The sequence below is a fragment of the Ammodytes marinus genome (genome assembly GCF_949987685.1).
Source record: "Ammodytes marinus genome assembly, chromosome: 23".
Taxonomy (NCBI): Eukaryota; Metazoa; Chordata; class Actinopteri; order Uranoscopiformes; family Ammodytidae; genus Ammodytes; species Ammodytes marinus.
Window position 1 is genome coordinate 877,174 of NC_137227.1, and position 19,019 is coordinate 896,192.

Genomic DNA, 19,019 nt, shown 5'->3' on the forward strand with positions numbered 1-19,019 from the left:
CCATTGTTTTAACAAAGGCATACATGTCAATGCATCACTTTCCAGCTCTCATAATGTGATGATGTTGTCCCCAGGTTGCGTATGGCCTTTAAGTGGATGGTGCGGGCCTTCTCAGGCTATCTCTCTACTGACCAGCTGCTTCTGCTCTGGGACCGAGTCCTGGGGTACAACTCACTGGAGGTAGTTGCAGGTCAGTGTCGTCGGGCTACAGACACTGTTATTATCTGAAACTTTTTCCTTTCTCATTCCAATCCATTCTCTTTCCCTGTGTTTAACTCTTTTCTCCACATGGTGGCCTCAACCTCCTGCAGTCCTAGCAGCTGCTGTGTTTGCCTTCCGCGCCGAGAACCTGATGGAGGTGACATCACTGGCCTCAGCTGAGGTATGTTTATCTCCCAAAAGCTGTGTGTGTGTGTTTGAAACTCTGACTCTTCTCCCCGTCCCCCACATACTCCTGGAAGGCTGTAAATAGCCATTGATGATCAGCAAGTAGCAGTAACCCAGTCCTCTGCATGCACATGTCAAGATATAGTGCTGGCTGGACACTCAAGAGTTCTCACCTTCTAACTTCGCCCTGTGCACAAGGTCACCAGCGCCCCCTTAAGTCCTCCACATCCCAACACCACCACAAAAGAAAAGGTTTATTTCAAGAAGCCCTGTTGAAAATGGGTAGTGTGGTTATAACTAGGGATGTTAAACGACTCATTATTTGCGTGTCGACGTGTCGGAGGCATGAATCGACAAATCAATAAATTTACTGTGCCATTCCAAAATGGCATCACAGACGTCTCCCATGTCCCAAAAAAAATCTAATAAAGTAAAACCTCCGATTTATCGACACATTGTTCACATCCCTAGTTATAACATTGGCAAACACAAAACTACTACTAAATGAGTGCATCCTCCCTTAGCATCTGCACTTGAACTCGTGTAGCATTACAGTAACCAGTAATGCCATTCTTCTTCATGCCTGAACTGTATACCGCACCCACTCCCACACAGTGATCTCCACTATCATATGAACCAAAGCCGGAGTAAACATACCCTGCCTGGCCTCAGTCCCCTTTCCCCGCGCTGTTAGGGGGTTCAACTACAATGTGACGCATGAGGCCACAGGCTGTAAGAAGCTCGCCGGCACTATTTGCTTGCTCATTTACCACCTGCCCCAGCAGAGAGAAGATATCATAACACACTGCTCCTCATCTTATATTTAGAACCCCAGACCAAGCGTTGAAATAGAACACCCCCTCTCTAAACACGATAGGGCCCCTAAATTTAATCTCCAACAATCCCAAAAGGACGGACTGGGGAGCGGTGTACTCTTAAGAAAGGATTGTTGCTGCCCAAGGATCCTGCATCATCATTATGCGTGTGGTTCTGTGTCTTTCTTCTTTTAAATCTTGAATTATGCCTCTGGAGAAGGAGAAGGCTGTGGATTATAAAGTAGCCCTTCTCATGAGCTCTGTGGACCAAGGTGGGATTACTTTGGTCAGAATGGGTGTGAATTTAGATGACAGATGTATCTTGTGTTTTGTTTCACACACACATTGTAGGCTGTCCTCGCTGACCTCTCCACTCTGAAGGTCATGCCTCTCATCCAGATCTTCCTATTCGCCACCGCCATCTGAAGAGAATGGGAAACTACAGTACGAACATGCCACTGGAAGGAAAAAGAGACGCGACAAAGAAATGCCATTATCACACAAAACTGTTCTTTACCATGGGTGCACAAATAGTTAATACTCTGTATCAGGCAATTAGATAATGTAAAGGATATGAGTAGCCTACATAAAGGCCAGAAAGGTTGATATAACCTCCATAAGCCATATGTTCTGCAGGAAAGACGATATGCTTTTAGCAATGCTTGGATCAGCTAAGAAGCTCATAAGAAAATGAGTTGCATGAAGCATTAATTGTAGTTTGATAGTACTGTGCAACAGAGAAAAACAGCTACATCACTAAGCTCGGCTAATAAAGCTTTTGCAATGTATTCTTCTGTGTAGCTCATGCTTGTTATAACACTATTATACAATGGTGTTGATGATGAATGAAGATATCGGAAGCACTTGTGTGTGCCAGGAATATATATGTACTGTATATTTAAAGGACACAAACTAGATTAACTTATATGATTAGAAGTTGCTAAGTTAACACATCATTAATAAAGAAATAGCATATTAATGCACTCTTAATTAAAGGGAAATGTAGTACCTCCACTGCCACTTTATTTTCCGTTATTATGAACATTTTATGGTTTTCTTTCATTTTTAAATTACGCATTTAATTCCTGAATGTATATTTTGTACTGCTTAAAAAACTTTGTCACCTTCTGGTTTAAATGCAATCAAATAATTTTTTGTATTATTATTAACGGTACACTTTGTCAGTCAAGGCCAATTCCTGTCATGCAACACATTTGAATGTTTATTTATTTGCGACCTCAAATAACATTGTTGTTCTAAAATAAATGTCAGCTTTCTTGTATCTGTTCTGGCTTGCTGCTTATAACCTTAAAGATCGTCCTTCTGCGCCCCCTCGCCTCCCTCCTGCCAACCCCACTCCGTTGTGATTGGTTACCTTCCGGAAGACTTTCAGCGGCGCACGGGCAGATTTGAGCAGGCAGGTGGGGGCATGGCAGGAGCGTGCCTGAGCACGTTGCAGCATTACCATACATGGAAAATCCGGATTGATCTACGTGGATAAATCCCGGAAATTTGAAAAAGTGAATCACGACCTGCGTTCCTAGTGTTTAGCGCTCTGCACAGCCACCCCAGACGGTCAGCAGGGAAAACGTCTACATGCATGTAAGTCATTATTTGACACTTTAGTATGGTTAAACAGTCTCGCAAAGCCAGACCAAACTACAGCAAGTAGTATAGGTTAAACATGACTATAAATCATTATAACAACGTTTATAGGTCATAAAAGTTGAAAAAGCATAATAGGTGCTCTTTAAAAGACTTTTGACTGAAATGTTGGACAGCATTCCATGCCTCAGTACGCTGCTACTTGATCTTCCCTGCTCCTTCATTGAATAGTTCTCACTTTGTGTGAATATTTGGACAGGATGTATTGTAATCTGGAAGGTCATCATTACCTAGTGAAGGCAGAAAGAGTAAGTGACAGACAGGTAGCATCATTGAGGCACTTAACAGTCTGCTTCCCACTGCCCTGCATGTAGCACTTGCTCTATTCCTCCGTCCCCCTCTGTGGGCTCATATCAAATTCTGCTGTTCTTCTCTTTCGTCACTGCCTCTCTCCATCTCATTCTGCTTATCTCTCACACTCCCCATCTCTCTCTCTCTCCTTCAATCTCGCCCCTGGTTCCAGTGCTACATCTGCCACCTTGTCTGTTAGGACTCCCAATGGCTGGTTCTTTTATCCAGACGTGGCTCAGCCCCAGAAGCCTGTTTCTCCTCTCTTAGCTGCTGTGTTAGTTGACTCATGCCGACGTCCCTCCTAGTGGCCCATTTGCTGCATTGCAGGGAAATGCACCTTCTGTCCACCAACTAAAAAGACGATACCAAGAGATTGGTCAAAGGGTGTAATTGTAAAGATTCCCAAGAAAGGTTAATTAAAAAAATGTGACAAGAGCTTCCTGCTGCATCGTCTCATTGCTGATGATACGTAAGTACAACTTTGACAACTATGAAGTTAGATTTGCAACTTGATCAACTTGTGCAGCACATAGCCTTGTGTAACAGCCCTTACCCAGATGTGTTAGGCACATACTGTATTTATTTCCTGTATTGCTTTAAATGTATGTTATATAATTTTTTTTTAAACATACACCTGATCAAAATACATAATTTTTAATTGAATTTAATCAAGACTGGGAAATGATCCTGTGCAACCTGAAACAATAAAAACAAGTTCAAGATCATTAAAAGGGAAGTCAAAGACATAAAGTAGGCGTCCTGATACCTATGTCCTGAGCATGCAATAAGACCAATTTAAAGTCACTTAAAGTTGGAGTGCTTAATTACTACTCTTTACTGCTTACAACATACCTTACTTTTATCCGGGTCAAACTTTTATGACAGATGACACACGTGCTGTTTGACACATTTCGCAACAATTGGAACATTTGAATGTTTCTTGTAAAGGAAAACATGAGCCAAGATGACTTGCAGACCCCAATGCAAACGATTTAATTGTAGCCTATTATTAGGTTATAATATAATATATCATAATATCATATTTGTCACGTTGGCAAACCTGTCTTAAAATCAGCTGCAAATTCTGAAGTCAAGGGGAAAGATGGAGTAATCCTATAACATAGGCTAATTTAAATAGGCTAACCCAGTGCTTCTCAAATGGTGGGGCGCCGTGAGTTGTCGGGGGGGGTGGGGGGGGGGGGGGGCGCGCGCGGGCTGCCTTGATTTCCAACTGAAAAAAAAAATGTTTTTTTTTCTTTCAAGTGCTAGCAAGCGCTATGTGTGCTTGTGTATGGTCATATCCACGCGAAAGGCCGCGATTTGCAGTAAATAAATGTCCACATGTGTCTCCAAGTGTCTCTGTAGGTTATTTAAAAAGAAATCAAGCAAGTAGACTAATAATAGGCCTAACGTTAATGAATTATTGGTTATCGCATGACAGAAGGCCTATTGGCCTATAATAATAAAAAAACACCACCTTAACTATGTTTACAGTTTAAAAATGTGTTGAATGAAATGCAAACCTCAGTGAATCATTTGCTCTTGTTTCTCTGTCCTGAGATTCACACAGACTGAGCAGTCTTGTTTAAATGTTACACATTGAGCTAATAAACTGAACTTTGAATGTTTTTGCTGCAGAAGTTATCTCAGCTAATTTTTGTTATCTAATTTGATAATAAGGTGATTGTATGCAGAATGCTCGTGCCAGAAACTCATACAGTGGTTTTGTACAGATAAATAAATACATATTGGCAGGTTCTCAATAGTATTTCAATTTAGGGGGGGGGGGGGCCCAACAACATTTCTGTCCCCTAGGGGGGGCATGACAGAAAATAATTGAGAAGCACTGGGCTAACTGTGGCCGTGTCCGGACTGCCATACTAACGTCCTACTCATACTCATTTTGACTTCAATTTGAGTATGTGACGGTTGGGTATGTGAGTTTGGGTATGCGAGAAATTCCCGGATGAGTGCTAACTTCCGGGAAGATTTTGGGTATGAATCGATTGTATACTTTTCCTACTCAACCGCCCCACAATGCACTGGGTCAATTCTACCCGCCCAAGAAAATGAAATATTTTCGAGCAAGTTGCTAGGCAACGACATTGTTTGGGGGTATGTGCAGTCATTCATAAACTCTTACAATAGATAAGAGATGAAGATAAATACCTAACAACATATAAGTGAAATGAGTGGTGTGAGTCTGATAGTGGAGAGAGATCAGAACAGATCGCTGTTCCACACACCGCGGCTCGTCCAGCTCAACTCACAGACAGCTGAGTGCTGATGAGCCGGACAGAGAGCGTCGGAGGGATCCTCCGCCTCAAAACATAATTATAAAACAAGAGGTCTAAAACACAGACGATGAACACAGGACTGTAAAAATCTAGTTCAATATCTAACCTGTAGAGGGCGGTTATACGCTAAACAGCGTCTTAACTGCCTGAATCTTATAAGAAGAAGAAGAAATTCTTCATTGTTTGAGTATACTTCAGCTTAAAACGTTTCGGCGCAACTCGCATACACAATCGATCTTTGAGTAGAGAGTATGCAGTATATAGATGGTGAGTATGTAGGATGTAGGACGCTAGTATGGCAGTCCGGACACGGCCCTTTTCTCTCTTTTTGTCCCCGCGTTGAGCATCTTTAAAACAGAAGAAAAAGAAAGTGTCATCCGAATCAGCCAATCAGACGCTGCCATGTTGGGACACTGCAGCCAATGAGAGCGCTCAGCTGGGAGACAAACTTGCATGTACCGGAGTGGAAACAATGAAGCGAGTGTCATCCTGCGCGTAATCACCATGATGGGGTTTAAAAAGAGAAAAACAACTTTCTGGAGAATAACTGTACGTTGGACGCGGTTCAAGCCCCCCCCCCCCCCCCCCTTAACAAAATATCATAAGAAAACCCTAAGCCGCAGTTTGACTTGAGGCCCATCGTGAATGTGATGCCTATCCCTGTGGACTCTTCTAAAAAAAAAAAAAAAAGCCCCGACGGTGGCAGTAGCCTACCCACCGGGTGTCCAGCCTCCCCTCACCTCTCCACCTCCTCATGTGTCAAAACCATTTTGCATAGGCAACTAACTTCCGGTGTGAGTACCAGATGTGTTCGGCTGCAAGATCCGCTCGGGGTCCTAGATGCGCGATAATGACGCACTTCCTGTAAACGTTGTCTTTTAAATGCGCATGCGCGTCACTCAGTAGCCGGTGTATGGGGTTATTCCCTGCTCATTAGGTAAGTATTAACGATCTCCTATGGTTTTCTAATCAAAGAATATGAATAATAATCTAATGTACAAAGATAAACCTTAGTCATACGCTTGTCAAATTACTGAAATTAAACATACGTTGTATAACATGACCGTTTGCTTTGATAAGATAATATGTGTGTGGCTTTAGATTGATGGCTAACGTGAGCTAATAAACGTTAGTGGGGGCTTTCATCAATATAGGATTAGTTTTGTAGGTGATAATTACCCTATCTCTATTACCAGGGAAATAATTTTTTTTCTGGCCTTAATTCCGAAAACTGTCTTTGTTTATTTCATTTATTTTCACAGAAATGGAAGCGTTATACACTGAAGTAAAGCATTACCTCACTCAAAAAAGTTACCACAGCCTAACAACAACAAGGCCAACATTAGGAAGCTCTCAAAGACCTACTTTCTGAAAGGTAAGTCACAGTGTGTCAAACGCAAATGCACATTTGAGCCAGTTTATCGGAAGTATTCTGTATTGGCACTATTACTTTGATTTTTTCTTCCAAGTACTGCCCAAAACATTTGCTTGTATTTAACCTTTATTTGTAACTTGGCAATTTCACTAGATTTCCTGAAGCTACTTGTTGTCATAATGTTACCTAACCACAGATTGTACATACAGTTTCATAAATGAACTAGGGCTGCCCCCGTAATAGTTGACTAAAACATTAGTCGATCAGAAAGGTTATACGTCAGACCAGATTTCATTGGTTGCTAGGTCACAGAAAGAAAACTCTTTAGGAAAAATGAAATATAAACAGACTTGAAACTTTGTAACTGCTCTTTTTCAAAATAATTACTACTTAGCAGCAGTCCAGGTTACTGTGATAGAACCTGCGGGTTGGCTTGAGTGTTTAGGCCATGATTAATTGATTGATAGATTTAATTTTGTGTTGTGTTTAAAAATTATGCCCAGCCCACGGGCTAAATAGACACCATTATCAACACAAACAGCCCAGAAATGACATGCTTAACAATACTAAGAGTCGAGTCGAGTTGAGCTGATACCATGCAGTGGACAAGCGCCATAATACTAAAACAAATTAACCATCCTGAAGTCTCCAAGCTTTTGTAACAAAATAAACTTTAACATATACACATTGAAAGTAAACAACTATTCCATCATGTCATATTTAGTGCTCAAAAAACACATTAGGTGTTTTAAATTTCATTTCACAGTTTGAAGTAGATAATACGCCACTGGAGCACCCCCAAAACTTTTCAGGATTTTAAGGAAACATTTAATTAAAAAAGGGAATTTACAGCTCAGGATAGTAGGTATGAAATTTAAATTAATTCTCCACTTCTCCTAAATCACAAAGTCTGTTTTCCTTGGGTATGTTTTTAAATCTGACGACTTAGAGGGCCAAAAGAAGTATTCCGGTTCTTAAATGAGCAACCAACGATATCTGATTCCTTCCTCAAATTTGTAAAAGAACAAACAAATAAAACATGTAGACTCTGCAGAAAAACATGAGGTATCATCTGAAATGTGTGACTAGACGAGCTTACATGCCCATTAGTATGGTTGCTCTCACTTTAGAAAATCTAGATAATTAATACATTTTCAAATTCGCTATTTGGCTTATACAAGTGTTAGTGGGTAACTTGAACCCAGAAGCTATATTACTTGGTCTTTAATGTAATGTGTATTTCTTTATAGGTGTTTCCACTATATTGCAAAGATGACTTTGCATTGTCAGCGGCCTCAACTTCAGCCTTGCGGCCGACTTTGACGGAGCAGAAACAGGGCGTCAGTGCCCCCCCTCCCCCTTCCCGTCGAGAGGAGTGGACACTGGGCATCAGTGCCCCTCTCAGCATTAATATTTGTATATTTTATGTAATTCAAATCAGTTCTATTTTTGTAATATAAATCTTTTCAAACTAATATTTTGCATAGGTGCTCTGCACAGTTTGGAAACCTTTTGATTTGCCAGACGTGTACTTGTTTTAATGTGGTTTTAGAAATTCCAAGTCTGAGTCTATGAATACACCAAGATTTCTGTCTTGGTGTGTGCGTTCTAACATAACAGCTGTGCACTGACTTTTAATTGTTCATCCCTTGCACCAAAGACCATTACTTCAGTTTTTTCATTGTTCAATTGAAGACAATTTTGGCACATCCGGTGATTGAAGTAGTTATTTAGCTGTTGATAAACAGCTTTTTCAATGATTTTGCTTAAAAATGGTAAGTTAGATATGGTTTGATGACTGTTGTTTTCAGAGCCTGTGGGAATACACCTGTGCGATATCGCCACTGCAGGCCACATGAATAAAAAAATATATGATCATATACAAATATGTCAGTGTGTGTGTCCGTGAACTATTCCCATTGAGAAATGTTCTGCAGAGACTCAGTGCAAACAGTAGGCTAGTTTGCTGTTTGGACAGTCGATGGCAGTGCTGCAAGACACTACAGAAGGTGGTATATGTGGTTGGATAAGAAAAATACAAATCAGATTAAACAAAATCTGCTGTATTTTTTTATTTTATTTAATGAAGGTTGAATGAATGGATCTATTTATCAGTGCTGCAAGACACTACAAATGCTCCAGGGGCTGGAAATTGTACATCAGAGCCACACCTTTACATTTTTTAACTGATAAATATCATTATGAAACTCATTATACACATTGTTTTTCAGTGTGATGTAAAATAACAGTGAACCCAGGGGAAAGTTGTTCTTTTAATAAAATATTATTTCTTAAAATACATGCTAGAGTACATTAAACTAAAATACTCATTTAATGTTTAAAGTATTATTAAATAAATGTTTAATTTATCACTCAAACAGGGTTAAAACCGGGGGTTAAACCTTGCTAAACTATACATTCGTATAAAATAAAATGTAATTTAACCTTACATAATGAGAGATGACTACTATAAGCCAAACGTAACAACTCATTTTAAACCTTGCAGAACAATAAATAAATCGATCTATCTATGGAGCCTACTGGCAAAGCTATCAGCTAGCGCGATCTTTTACATGTTGTTTGAGTTTCACACAGATATAAACTATCTATAGTTAGCTTACTCGCTAAGCTATCGCACCTTCAGCTATCGCGATCTTTTCAAATGTTGTGTATGTCCACATTGCTTTGCCGTAGCGTAGCGGTATCTATGGTGACAACGTCAAGTGTCGATACGTCATCAGTAGGCGCAGGACCCCGAGCGGATCTTGCAGCCGAACACATCTGGTACTCACACCGGCGCGCTAGGCTCTCCCTCCCTCGCACTGTCGTGTCTGCATCAGAACCGGCGAGCAGCTAGTATGACAGCGTTTGGGTGGGGGGGGTGGATAAGGTGTCACACCGAGCCGTGGAAAAGCTCACTTAAAAACTTCATTCGGAGAGTGGGCGGATGTCGTGTGCAGGCGATATAGGTCGGAGAAGGATTAGGTGATACTGAAGGAGCGTCGAATGTATTATTTTTGATGCAACTGGATTTGCTACTTTCGTAAGAAGAGGCGGACCTATGAGACGCTGCCTACGAGTCAAATATGCTGAAACTGTCGCCGGTGTTTGTATACTGTACATGGAAGTACAGAGACTTCAGAGCAATTCTTGCTACTCGCGGGCCTACGTAAGGATCTAACACAGCACTTGGCTTTTTTTTGTGAGCTCGCAGATATCAACGGCAGAAAAAACTAGCCTACATTTTCCCCCTCCCTCTTTTCTGTAGGCTATTTGTTTTGGACAGGGAATTCCTTCAGACAGGCTACACGTGATTTGATCATTAGCTGTCTGCATTCATTACACGGTCTTTTTTATTTAACCAATGTAATTTTTGATCCTAGCTAATAGGCTATAGCCTATGTTTTTTTTTATTATTTGTTAATTGGCACAATGGGGGGCTTGTGCGTCGTTGCTCGCGCCGGTCACCCCTCTGAAACAGCCGGCAAATCAATTAGAGGCTATTAATTATATATATGGAACGGGGTCTTCTCTCGCAGTAGTTTTCCTGGTGTTGGCCAACTATGAACTATTCTTTTGTCCTATAAAGGCTTTTTTGGCTTTTTTTTTGTGACCGCTATGAATATCTTGATTTTGTCAAGACTGCTGCGGGCTTTTATTTTCTAAGTTGCTGCATTTTCCTGGTGACAGCCCACATTTCTATTTCATCTTAAAAAGACTGACTAGTAGCCTAGGCTATAATATATGTTTTTGGACTGGCTACTGCTGTGTCATAGATCCTATTTCTATACCCCCCCCCCCCCCCCTCCATTGCTTTTTAAATCTCGATCCCGACTCACAGTCCCAGTCCCACGGATACGAACGACCAGATTTCCCCCTCATTTTTCCACCATGAGTTACATCCACAGGGTGCTGCTGAATGTATTGCTACGTGGACTCGTCATCTATGCGGTACTAATGTGCTCGCAGTGCACTACCTCGAATGATCTACCCAGCCACACGTCTGACGCGGCAAATATATCGCCCACAGGTAAGGATAACAAGTGTTTTTCCCATGTAATGTGAACCCCTTCCTCCTCCCTTTCCCCCCATCCCCTGCACCGTGTTCCCACTGGCTTTCTCGGGGAAAGCCGTGGAATACCCTGCGCAGTGCGCAGGGGGGCTTAACGGAAATAGCAATTGTATGTCGACATTCACCTTTCTCTCTCACATGACAGGAATGCAGGATGCATCTTTCCTAGCATAGGGCAGGGCTATTTACTGTAAGGGTAGCCTGCCACGGTGTGTTACTGCAGGATTGTTAAGAGGGTAAACCTTGAGTCATGCTGACCATTGAAGGCCACAGGTGACTCCTTCTCTCCCCTGTGAATTGTGCTATTGACATAACCCAAGGAGAGGAGGCTTTCCATCTACAGTATTTGCTCTTCACAGGCCTTTGTACATGACAAGTGCCTTGGTCGACTAATTAAATAAAGGCTAGGGCAGGATACAGATGTTCCATATGTAGAGGTTTTTGCAGGAAGCTTCTGGAATAATACATCATAATAACAGATATAACGTGTGCACAGACATTGACATGAAGGTGACGTATACATTAAATGTAAATGTATAGCCTACATTAACACAAGCAGGCGTATACGTGAACCGTGGCTCCTTTTTAAAACCCAATCAATTTTTACATCTTTGTTACTGTACTTTATTACATTGAACATTGTGTGTTTGGTAGCATATACACCAAACTCACATTTCTAACTGAATTGGATAATGTCATAGATTTCTGCATACCATAATGCTGATATAATGCTCACCATTTTCTCTTATCTACTCAGACTCCTTCAATCTGTCAGTAACACAGAATAGAAAGCGATGGTACAGTAAGGTCAAACAATACTCAAGGTATCTACGATAACTGGTGGATATATAACTGGAGTTGCTAATTCATTTTGACAAACCAGTAGATATTTGTTTATGCATGCTCTTTCAGCCTTGTGCTTCTTGTCACAACACTGCCGTGTCTGTAAAGGCTCTGACCAAGCTTCAGGATTTAAATAAATAGTTTGACATTTTGGAGATATGTTCCTTATTTATGCTTTCTTATAAAATTGAGCTCAAGAAAATTCCCGGATCTTTCAGTGGGATTTGGCCTACCTATTGATGAGGTTTGTTCAGGTGGTGTCATGGTGATTGGACAGTTGATTGCCTTTAAAAAAGAAACAATGGTTATGAGCTCCTAAAATATGAGCACCTGTTATCATGTGACTGAAACAACTGAGCACTGATGGAGGCCGTTACAGAAAAAGTCCTGAATGATTCAGTCAAAAACATTGTAGTATTACGTGTGTTAGTGAAACGTTAACATCCCCCTGTAGGCATATTATCAAGGGCAAGTCAAACAGTCACTGATGCTAATATTAGCATTTATCTTTAGCATGATTTCAAGTGTAATCCCATGAAGGTAAAAGGTTAAACTGTTCGTCTTACCTCAGGTTGTTTGCACAAATGCAAATGGAGGCCTATAGGATCATCTATGTAGTTCATCTTACACATCCAGCCCTTTATGTAAAGTCTTCCCAAGAAAGAATAAAGCAAGGCCCAGGCAGCTGTCTTTATACAAGTGTTAAGCAGTTCCTGAAGCTAAAGCAGGGATAAACAGCAGCATATTGATTAATAAGGCAAAGGCACCCTTGCCCTTTTCCACAACAACAGTTTGACAGTGTTAGAATGGGCACATGTCAGATCTCTCTCCCTGTGAACATGCTCAGATAGTGGTGACTTAATACAGTGTCAGTTAACATGACCACCACAGCGTTACCCATTTCCCAGCCGGCTCCCTGGAAAGGCTGCTTTTTCACTGTACTTATGAAAACAGAAGACTTGGTGTGTGTGAGCAGAAACGCACATAAACTCAACTCCTAGGCAGCTGATAAAGACGTCCTTATGCAGGAGCTGCATGCACGGACGGGAGGGCGGGTTACATTTCAATACACAAGGGGTTCTGTTGGTACAGCCATAGTTTGTCTGGTATGAACAGTAAACTGTAAGCTAATGTACGCTAACTTTAGGTCCTTATCGCTGTATAACTGCCATTATAGTTATCATCGCAGTTGTTATGAAAACTTTCATCATGCACACAGTTTTGGGAAACACAGCCGCTGTAATACGCATGCCAAGCCAGGAGTCGGCGGTGACACTTGTAGCCTAGTAGACAGCTCTTGAGGTGCAATTTGGCGCATGTAAACAATCAGTTTACTGTAACCAAAAATGAATGCCACTAAAGCTCATGAAGCTTTTGGTGTAAGCTTAGGTTTACAAGTATTGCCAATGACAAGCTTTCTGTCCTCTTATTTCACTGCGTGGAACTACACGAAAAACAGAAGACATGCTGCTAGGCTGCTTGTGACCTTAGCGCTGCTGGGCTGTGTAGGGGCTGTGTCAGCGCAACCTTCCTGTCCCTTCAAAATAAAAGTCAGCTCACGTTTGTCCAGTGAAATGCTATTAATGTGAAGCCGCAGCCTTATTATCCTTATTGCTTATTGCTTGTTTGTTTTAACGCTATGAGTCTATACATCGTGTTTTTTAATGTAGAAAGCCGTGTTCAGGGCATAGCCTGGCACCGCCTGCCTACTTACTTTAGCTCAATTTTCAAGTCTGGGCCTGCGGTATATTAGTGGGTACTCTCCGCAGATTTTTGGAGATGCAATCAGCGAACAGAGGGAGTGGCTGAGAACAATGACGTGCACCAGTTTCAGTTGTAGTCAGAAGCCGGCGCATGACATACGTCACAACAAAACGTTATGCGATTGGTCGGCAGATCCAGTGGCACTGAGCAGATCCAATAGCTTTAAACTTCAACGGACACCCGCCTTCAAGTGAGTTAACGTTTGTCAATTTAGCGATTCCAGACCTTCTGTACAAATTAAATTAAGTACGATGTTCTGATAGGACCAGGCTAGGCATTACCGGTGGTGACACAAGTTTATTCGAAAAGCCGACAGAGCAAAAATCTTTCCTCAACCAAAGTGGCAGGTGGTCTCAATAACTTCCTACTCGGTTAGACTAAATGTACCAGCATTTGGCTAGTGTGCCCTGCACGAGACTCTTCCCTGATCACAGTGATGGTGCCGCGGAGACACCTTGCATGTTGTCTTATACCTTCTGACTCGCGTGTGGCTATTTTGACAGCAAATGTAACAGACCTACGCATGTGTGGAGTGGAGCTGTGATGTCATCGTTATCACAGGGAATGACATTACTATTCACATGGTGACACTGGAGTTGAGTTTTAAAAAGATTCGAACGCTGTTATCATGTAAATGATAACCCGCAAACGTAAAAATACCTTTGCGTTTGTGCCATTATCATTACCGTGTAAAGTGCCCCTAAGAATATTCTCCTTTCTTCTCCATGCTACTGTCACTGCAACATTTGAGCTGAATGCTAAAAAGCAGTTCAGCTAAACTTTAGTTACAGTAGCTGCGTTTCCATCCCCTTGCTTTTATGCAAATTCGAATCAGTAAACGGTGATGGAAACACCAACATTCAGTGCCTGGACGTTCGCCAGAAGAATACTGGGGAGAGGAGGCCGGTTCTCACGTTTCCTCAGCGTGACCAGGGGCCTATCCGAAAACTTTTTTTTGCATAGGAAATTTCCTTTCCTATCGAGATGAACCGGAAGTACTCGGCGGATAGGTGATCCGAATTCCCAAAATGCTTAGGAAAGGCATAGGAAAGGAGCCTCGATTCATCCTTTAACCCTCCTTTAGCATAGGTTACTCCTGACCAACCTATGCGAAAGGAAAGGAGATAGTGGTATCCCATAATCCTTTACGGCGGCAATATTTAAAGCAACAAGCCACCGCCGGAGTTTACCGACTCTACACGAATACGAACGAGAGGTAAAACAGAAGAGAGGAGAGGAGAAGAGAGGAAGATTTAACTCGGCTAAAACAAAATACCCCCCCCATAAAGATAATAAAGAACTCATAAAAGACCAACATCATAATTTAGTTATTTTCGTAGCACATAATTTACACCATAAGAAAATAAAATACCAACTTCACATTTAATGAAGTTACTGGGGGCAGTTCATTTCAACATCAACATAAGTGTAGCCTCTTTTTATTCCACATGTGAATTGGGATATATGGGAGTGATTCTCACTCTGTTGGCGACAACCTGATTAAAATCAATATGAAAAGAACGCATGGATCAAACGAGCGCTTGTTGTAGTCAATTTTCGGAGAATAGTGTAGTTTCACGCTAGTGACTCACGTCAGCAATACTCGCCGTCGCGCAATGACGTCGGTTAGGAAAAGTGGAGTCGAATTCATTTGAAACAGTGCTGTCTTTTTCGATAGGAAGCACCTTTCATCTCTCCTTAACCCCGATGACGTTTAGGGTTTAAGGTATAGGAAAGGAGGCTTATACAGGGTTCAACATAACTTTTTTTTCCTACTGGCCCGCCGGGCCAGTGGATCCGAGTTTTACTGGCCCCTTGTATATTTTCACTGGCCCTGCACACACTTTTTTTTCTTCATAATTTAGTGTCAATCATTATAATACCTGTATTAGAAAAATAAAGAAAATAACCAGATCTAAAGGGAATATCTATACTGTAACAGTATATATATTCCCTTTAGATTTGGTTATTTTTCTTTTAGTTAATTATATGAAATGTTGATATTGCTCATACACATAATATAAAACCAGGCAAACATATTGAATTTGAAGCCTACAACTGAAAGTATGTTGAAAGAGTGGGCCAGTATTTTAAAGTCCAGTAGTTTGATGGTTGTTTTTATTCTTGAATTTGGGCAGTTTAATGCATAGTTCACCTGCAGAAGTCATGTTCAAACATAAAAAAAAAAATAAGAGATGAAGGTCTGATCAGTCTTTGTGGTGTGGTAGGCTGTTTTTATTACTTTCTCTATATGCATTAGGGATGTGAATGACCGAATGACCGGTTTTCCACTTGCGCTCAAGTTGACTTTAAAAATAGAATAGAAATCCGAAAATCAGGGGGTTATGCCGTTTTTGTAATGGGAGATTTCACCGTATATGCGAGTTCACGTCTGGTCGTGAGCGCGCAGCGAGTGTCACTTCTCCATGAAGTGTCAGCTTCACATAAGAGTCCTACGGTGGCGCTGAGCATTCACCAAATAAAAAAAAGTTTCACTGCAGGATCTCGTAATTACGAGATAATATCTCGTAATTACGAGATAAGTATCTCGTAATTACGAGATAATATCTCGTAATTACGAGATAATTATCTCGTAATTACGAGATAAGGATCTCGTAATTACGAGATAAAGATCTCGTAATTACGAGATAAGGATCTCGTAATTACGAGATAAGGATCGCCCTCTCATTCATCAATAACGATGTCTGTGTGTGTGTATTTGTGTGCAGACGAGGTGAACCTAGCCATAGGAAAACGTAGGCAATAGCCTTGGTTTCCGGACTACAATGGGCCCCATAATCAATAAACGTATTTTAAATATTTGTTTAGGCTACTGTTCATTCATTAATCAGCGATCGCATCGGGTAGGCTACTGAGGGACACACTTTCGGCTTTACGCCCGTGATCAGCTGCTGAGGTCCGACTGGGCTTTTCTCCTGAATAGTCCCAGTGACTGCATATCTGCACAAAGTTGACATGGCTATCATTGTCATGCCCTCCTTGTAGAAAGTTCTTATGTGTTTGTATGAGTCATGGATTACACCGAGTTTAACGACTGCATTTAATCAAAGCATTCAATAAAACTGCGTTCCGATACAGTAACAAACAGGAGGTAAAAGTGAACTAGCCCACCGGGCATTCTGATTGGATGAGGCAACACAGTACGGTGGCTCCGGTGGCTCATAATGAACAAACTGCATATACAAAGTGAAAGTGTGTCCCTCATTTCCCAATGCGATCGCTGATTAATGAATGAACAGTAAACAAATATTTAAAATAATTGTATTGATTATGGGGCCCATTGTAGTCCGGAAACCAAGGCTATTGCCTACGTTTTCCTATGGCTAGGTTCACCTCGTCTGCACACAAACACACACACACACACACACACATCGTTATTGATGAATGAGAGGGTGATCCTTATCTCGTAATTACGAGATCCTTATCTCGTAATTACGAGATCTTTATCTCGTAATTACGAGATACTTATCTCGTAATTACGAGATCCTTATCTCGTAATTACGAGATATTATCTCGTAATTACGAGATCCTGCTCTGAAACTTTTTTTTATTTGGTGAATGCTCAGCGCCACCGTAGAGTCCAGTGCGGGACCATTTTTTCAAACTATTGATAAAAAACAATGCAGTGCAAAATATGCAGCATAATGCTAAACGCTCGTCTAAGACTATGACGTTAAATCACCTTAGAAACACACAATGCCTTCGTCCGATCACAGCAGCGTTTCACCGTGTGATCTCGCCAGCGAGTGAGCCGTCGCGCAGATGAACTGTGGTTTGTGGCTAAAATAATAACCGGGGATATTCCCCCCGTTAGCGATTTCAATGGGAAAGACTTCCGCGATCTGATTGAATGTCTCGAGCCTGAAAACACAGTGCCAAACTGCGCGACTATAGGAACTGTACAGTGAGCGGAGTCCCTCCGTTGGTTTCTGTCTACAACCGACACAATCACCGGAGACGCAGTCACAGCGTTTAAATAAAGCCTCTCATTTGTATTACCATTGGGGCTTGCATGCAAATACTGTAACATAATGGCGGCAGCTAAAGGAAAAGCGCAGTTATAATTTCTGCACCTGAACCTCTGCTGTGGGAAGAAAGAAAGGGGGCAAAGCAAGTCGATTGATTTGTCGACTCGCAGGCGGACGGTAGGCAGCTCTGCCAACGGAGCGAGAGTGCACCCGCTTGTTGCTCCGCCTGTCAAAACGCCCACGCATCGGTTGTCCACTGGCCTTTCATTAAAAAATATATTTTATATTAGGTTTATTATATTGAGTCTTAAATAAACACTGCTTTCATTCCGACTCTCAACGCGCATTTCAATGAACCATGATGTAGTCTACAAAAATATACTGAACTGTGATTGGCCAGTCACTGGCCCGGGCGGGACAGTGACTGGCCAATCAACTTGCCCTGCATATGATTTTACTGGCCCCGGGCCATCGGGCTATACGTTATGTCGAACCCTGACTTATAGGTTAGGAGATTGGACTATTCGGATTGGCCCCATGCCCCCTACATGCACTATGCATTCCTCCATCACATGGGGGGGCATCAGTGTTTCCCCTACCATTATACAGGCCTGGCGGCCCCCCGCCAGGCCAACAGCAGTCTGACTTCATTTTTTTATTCTTATTTTTTAAAATTCCGTAATAATCATTTGCGAGCGTCTGCACGGCACTGTCGGTCTACCCCTCGTGTGCACCTGTCTTTACAACCTCTCGTTTCATCATCCCATCAGCTGATCTGTGTCTGCGCGTGTGTATGTATGTGTTCTGCGCGCGGCGCGATGCGCGTGTGCATTCGGTGCACACTTTTTTTTTTTTTTTAAAGCTCTGTTTATTACATTTTTCTTTTTTTAAGACAAATGTACAAACAACACAATAAACATACAACATTGCTACCAGACCGGTCCATATAGTAAAATATTAAAGATGATATTAATAGTTAAGCGAGATATGTTTTTGATACTTGTTTTAACAGTGACAGCAGTACAATATGTGACAAAGCCATTTCCATTGTATCCATAACAAATTTGTGGTCATTGTAAAACATTACTTCTATCTATTCAAATTCAAAATATAGTCCAGTCCCAAAAGTTCCAGTGGTTTCCTCCATTTTTGCAGAAAAAGCTGAGTCTTTCCATTAATGTAGTGTCTGAGTCTTTCCAGGGTCATGAAGTCCAAGATGAGAGATTTCCATGTGGAAACAGAGGGAGGGTCCTCACCGACCCATTTCACCATTATGGCTTTCCTCGCTAGCATTAAAAGCGACTGAATCACATCTTCATTATTTTTAAGAGAAACAGGGATATTTCCAAGCAGACAAAGAAGTGGGTCTAATGATACCTGCTGACCTATTGCTGTACTGATACCTGTGCATACTGCCTTCCAAAATATTTTTGTTTTTTCGCATTCCCACAAGCAATGCAACCTTGTACCTACATGAGATTTGCATTTTGGACAATTTGGAGAGGCTCCTGTTGTAAACTT

The 19,019-nt window shown here is 41.5% G+C and overlaps 2 protein-coding genes and 1 long non-coding RNA gene across 5 annotated transcripts in view; all 3 read left to right on the forward strand.

Moving 5' to 3' along the window:
• Positions 1-2,433, forward strand: part of tbc1d19 (TBC1 domain family, member 19) — a 57,557-nt gene extending 55,124 nt beyond the window's left edge. For both annotated transcript variants that reach the window (XM_080051779.1, XM_080051780.1), the window contains 3 exons: positions 75-190; positions 312-382; positions 1,554-2,433. In XM_080051779.1, coding sequence (XP_079907905.1) covers positions 75-190; positions 312-382; positions 1,554-1,628 — 262 coding nt within the window. In that variant the 3' untranslated portion in view covers positions 1,629-2,433. The remainder of the gene's footprint in view (positions 1-74; positions 191-311; positions 383-1,553) is intronic.
• A 3,912-nt stretch (positions 2,434-6,345) lies between these two features.
• On the forward strand, positions 6,346-8,679 carry LOC307268885. The gene is made up of 3 exons (XR_013845477.1): positions 6,346-6,392; positions 6,718-6,830; positions 8,081-8,679. It is a non-coding gene; the product is annotated as an uncharacterized lncRNA (long non-coding RNA).
• A 1,064-nt stretch (positions 8,680-9,743) lies between these two features.
• Positions 9,744-19,019, forward strand: part of stim2b (stromal interaction molecule 2b) — a 94,817-nt gene continuing 85,541 nt past the window's right edge. For both annotated transcript variants that reach the window (XM_080052568.1, XM_080052569.1), the window contains exon 1: positions 9,744-10,860. In XM_080052568.1, the coding sequence (XP_079908694.1) occupies positions 10,575-10,860 (286 nt within the window). In that variant the 5' untranslated portion in view covers positions 9,744-10,574. The remainder of the gene's footprint in view (positions 10,861-19,019) is intronic.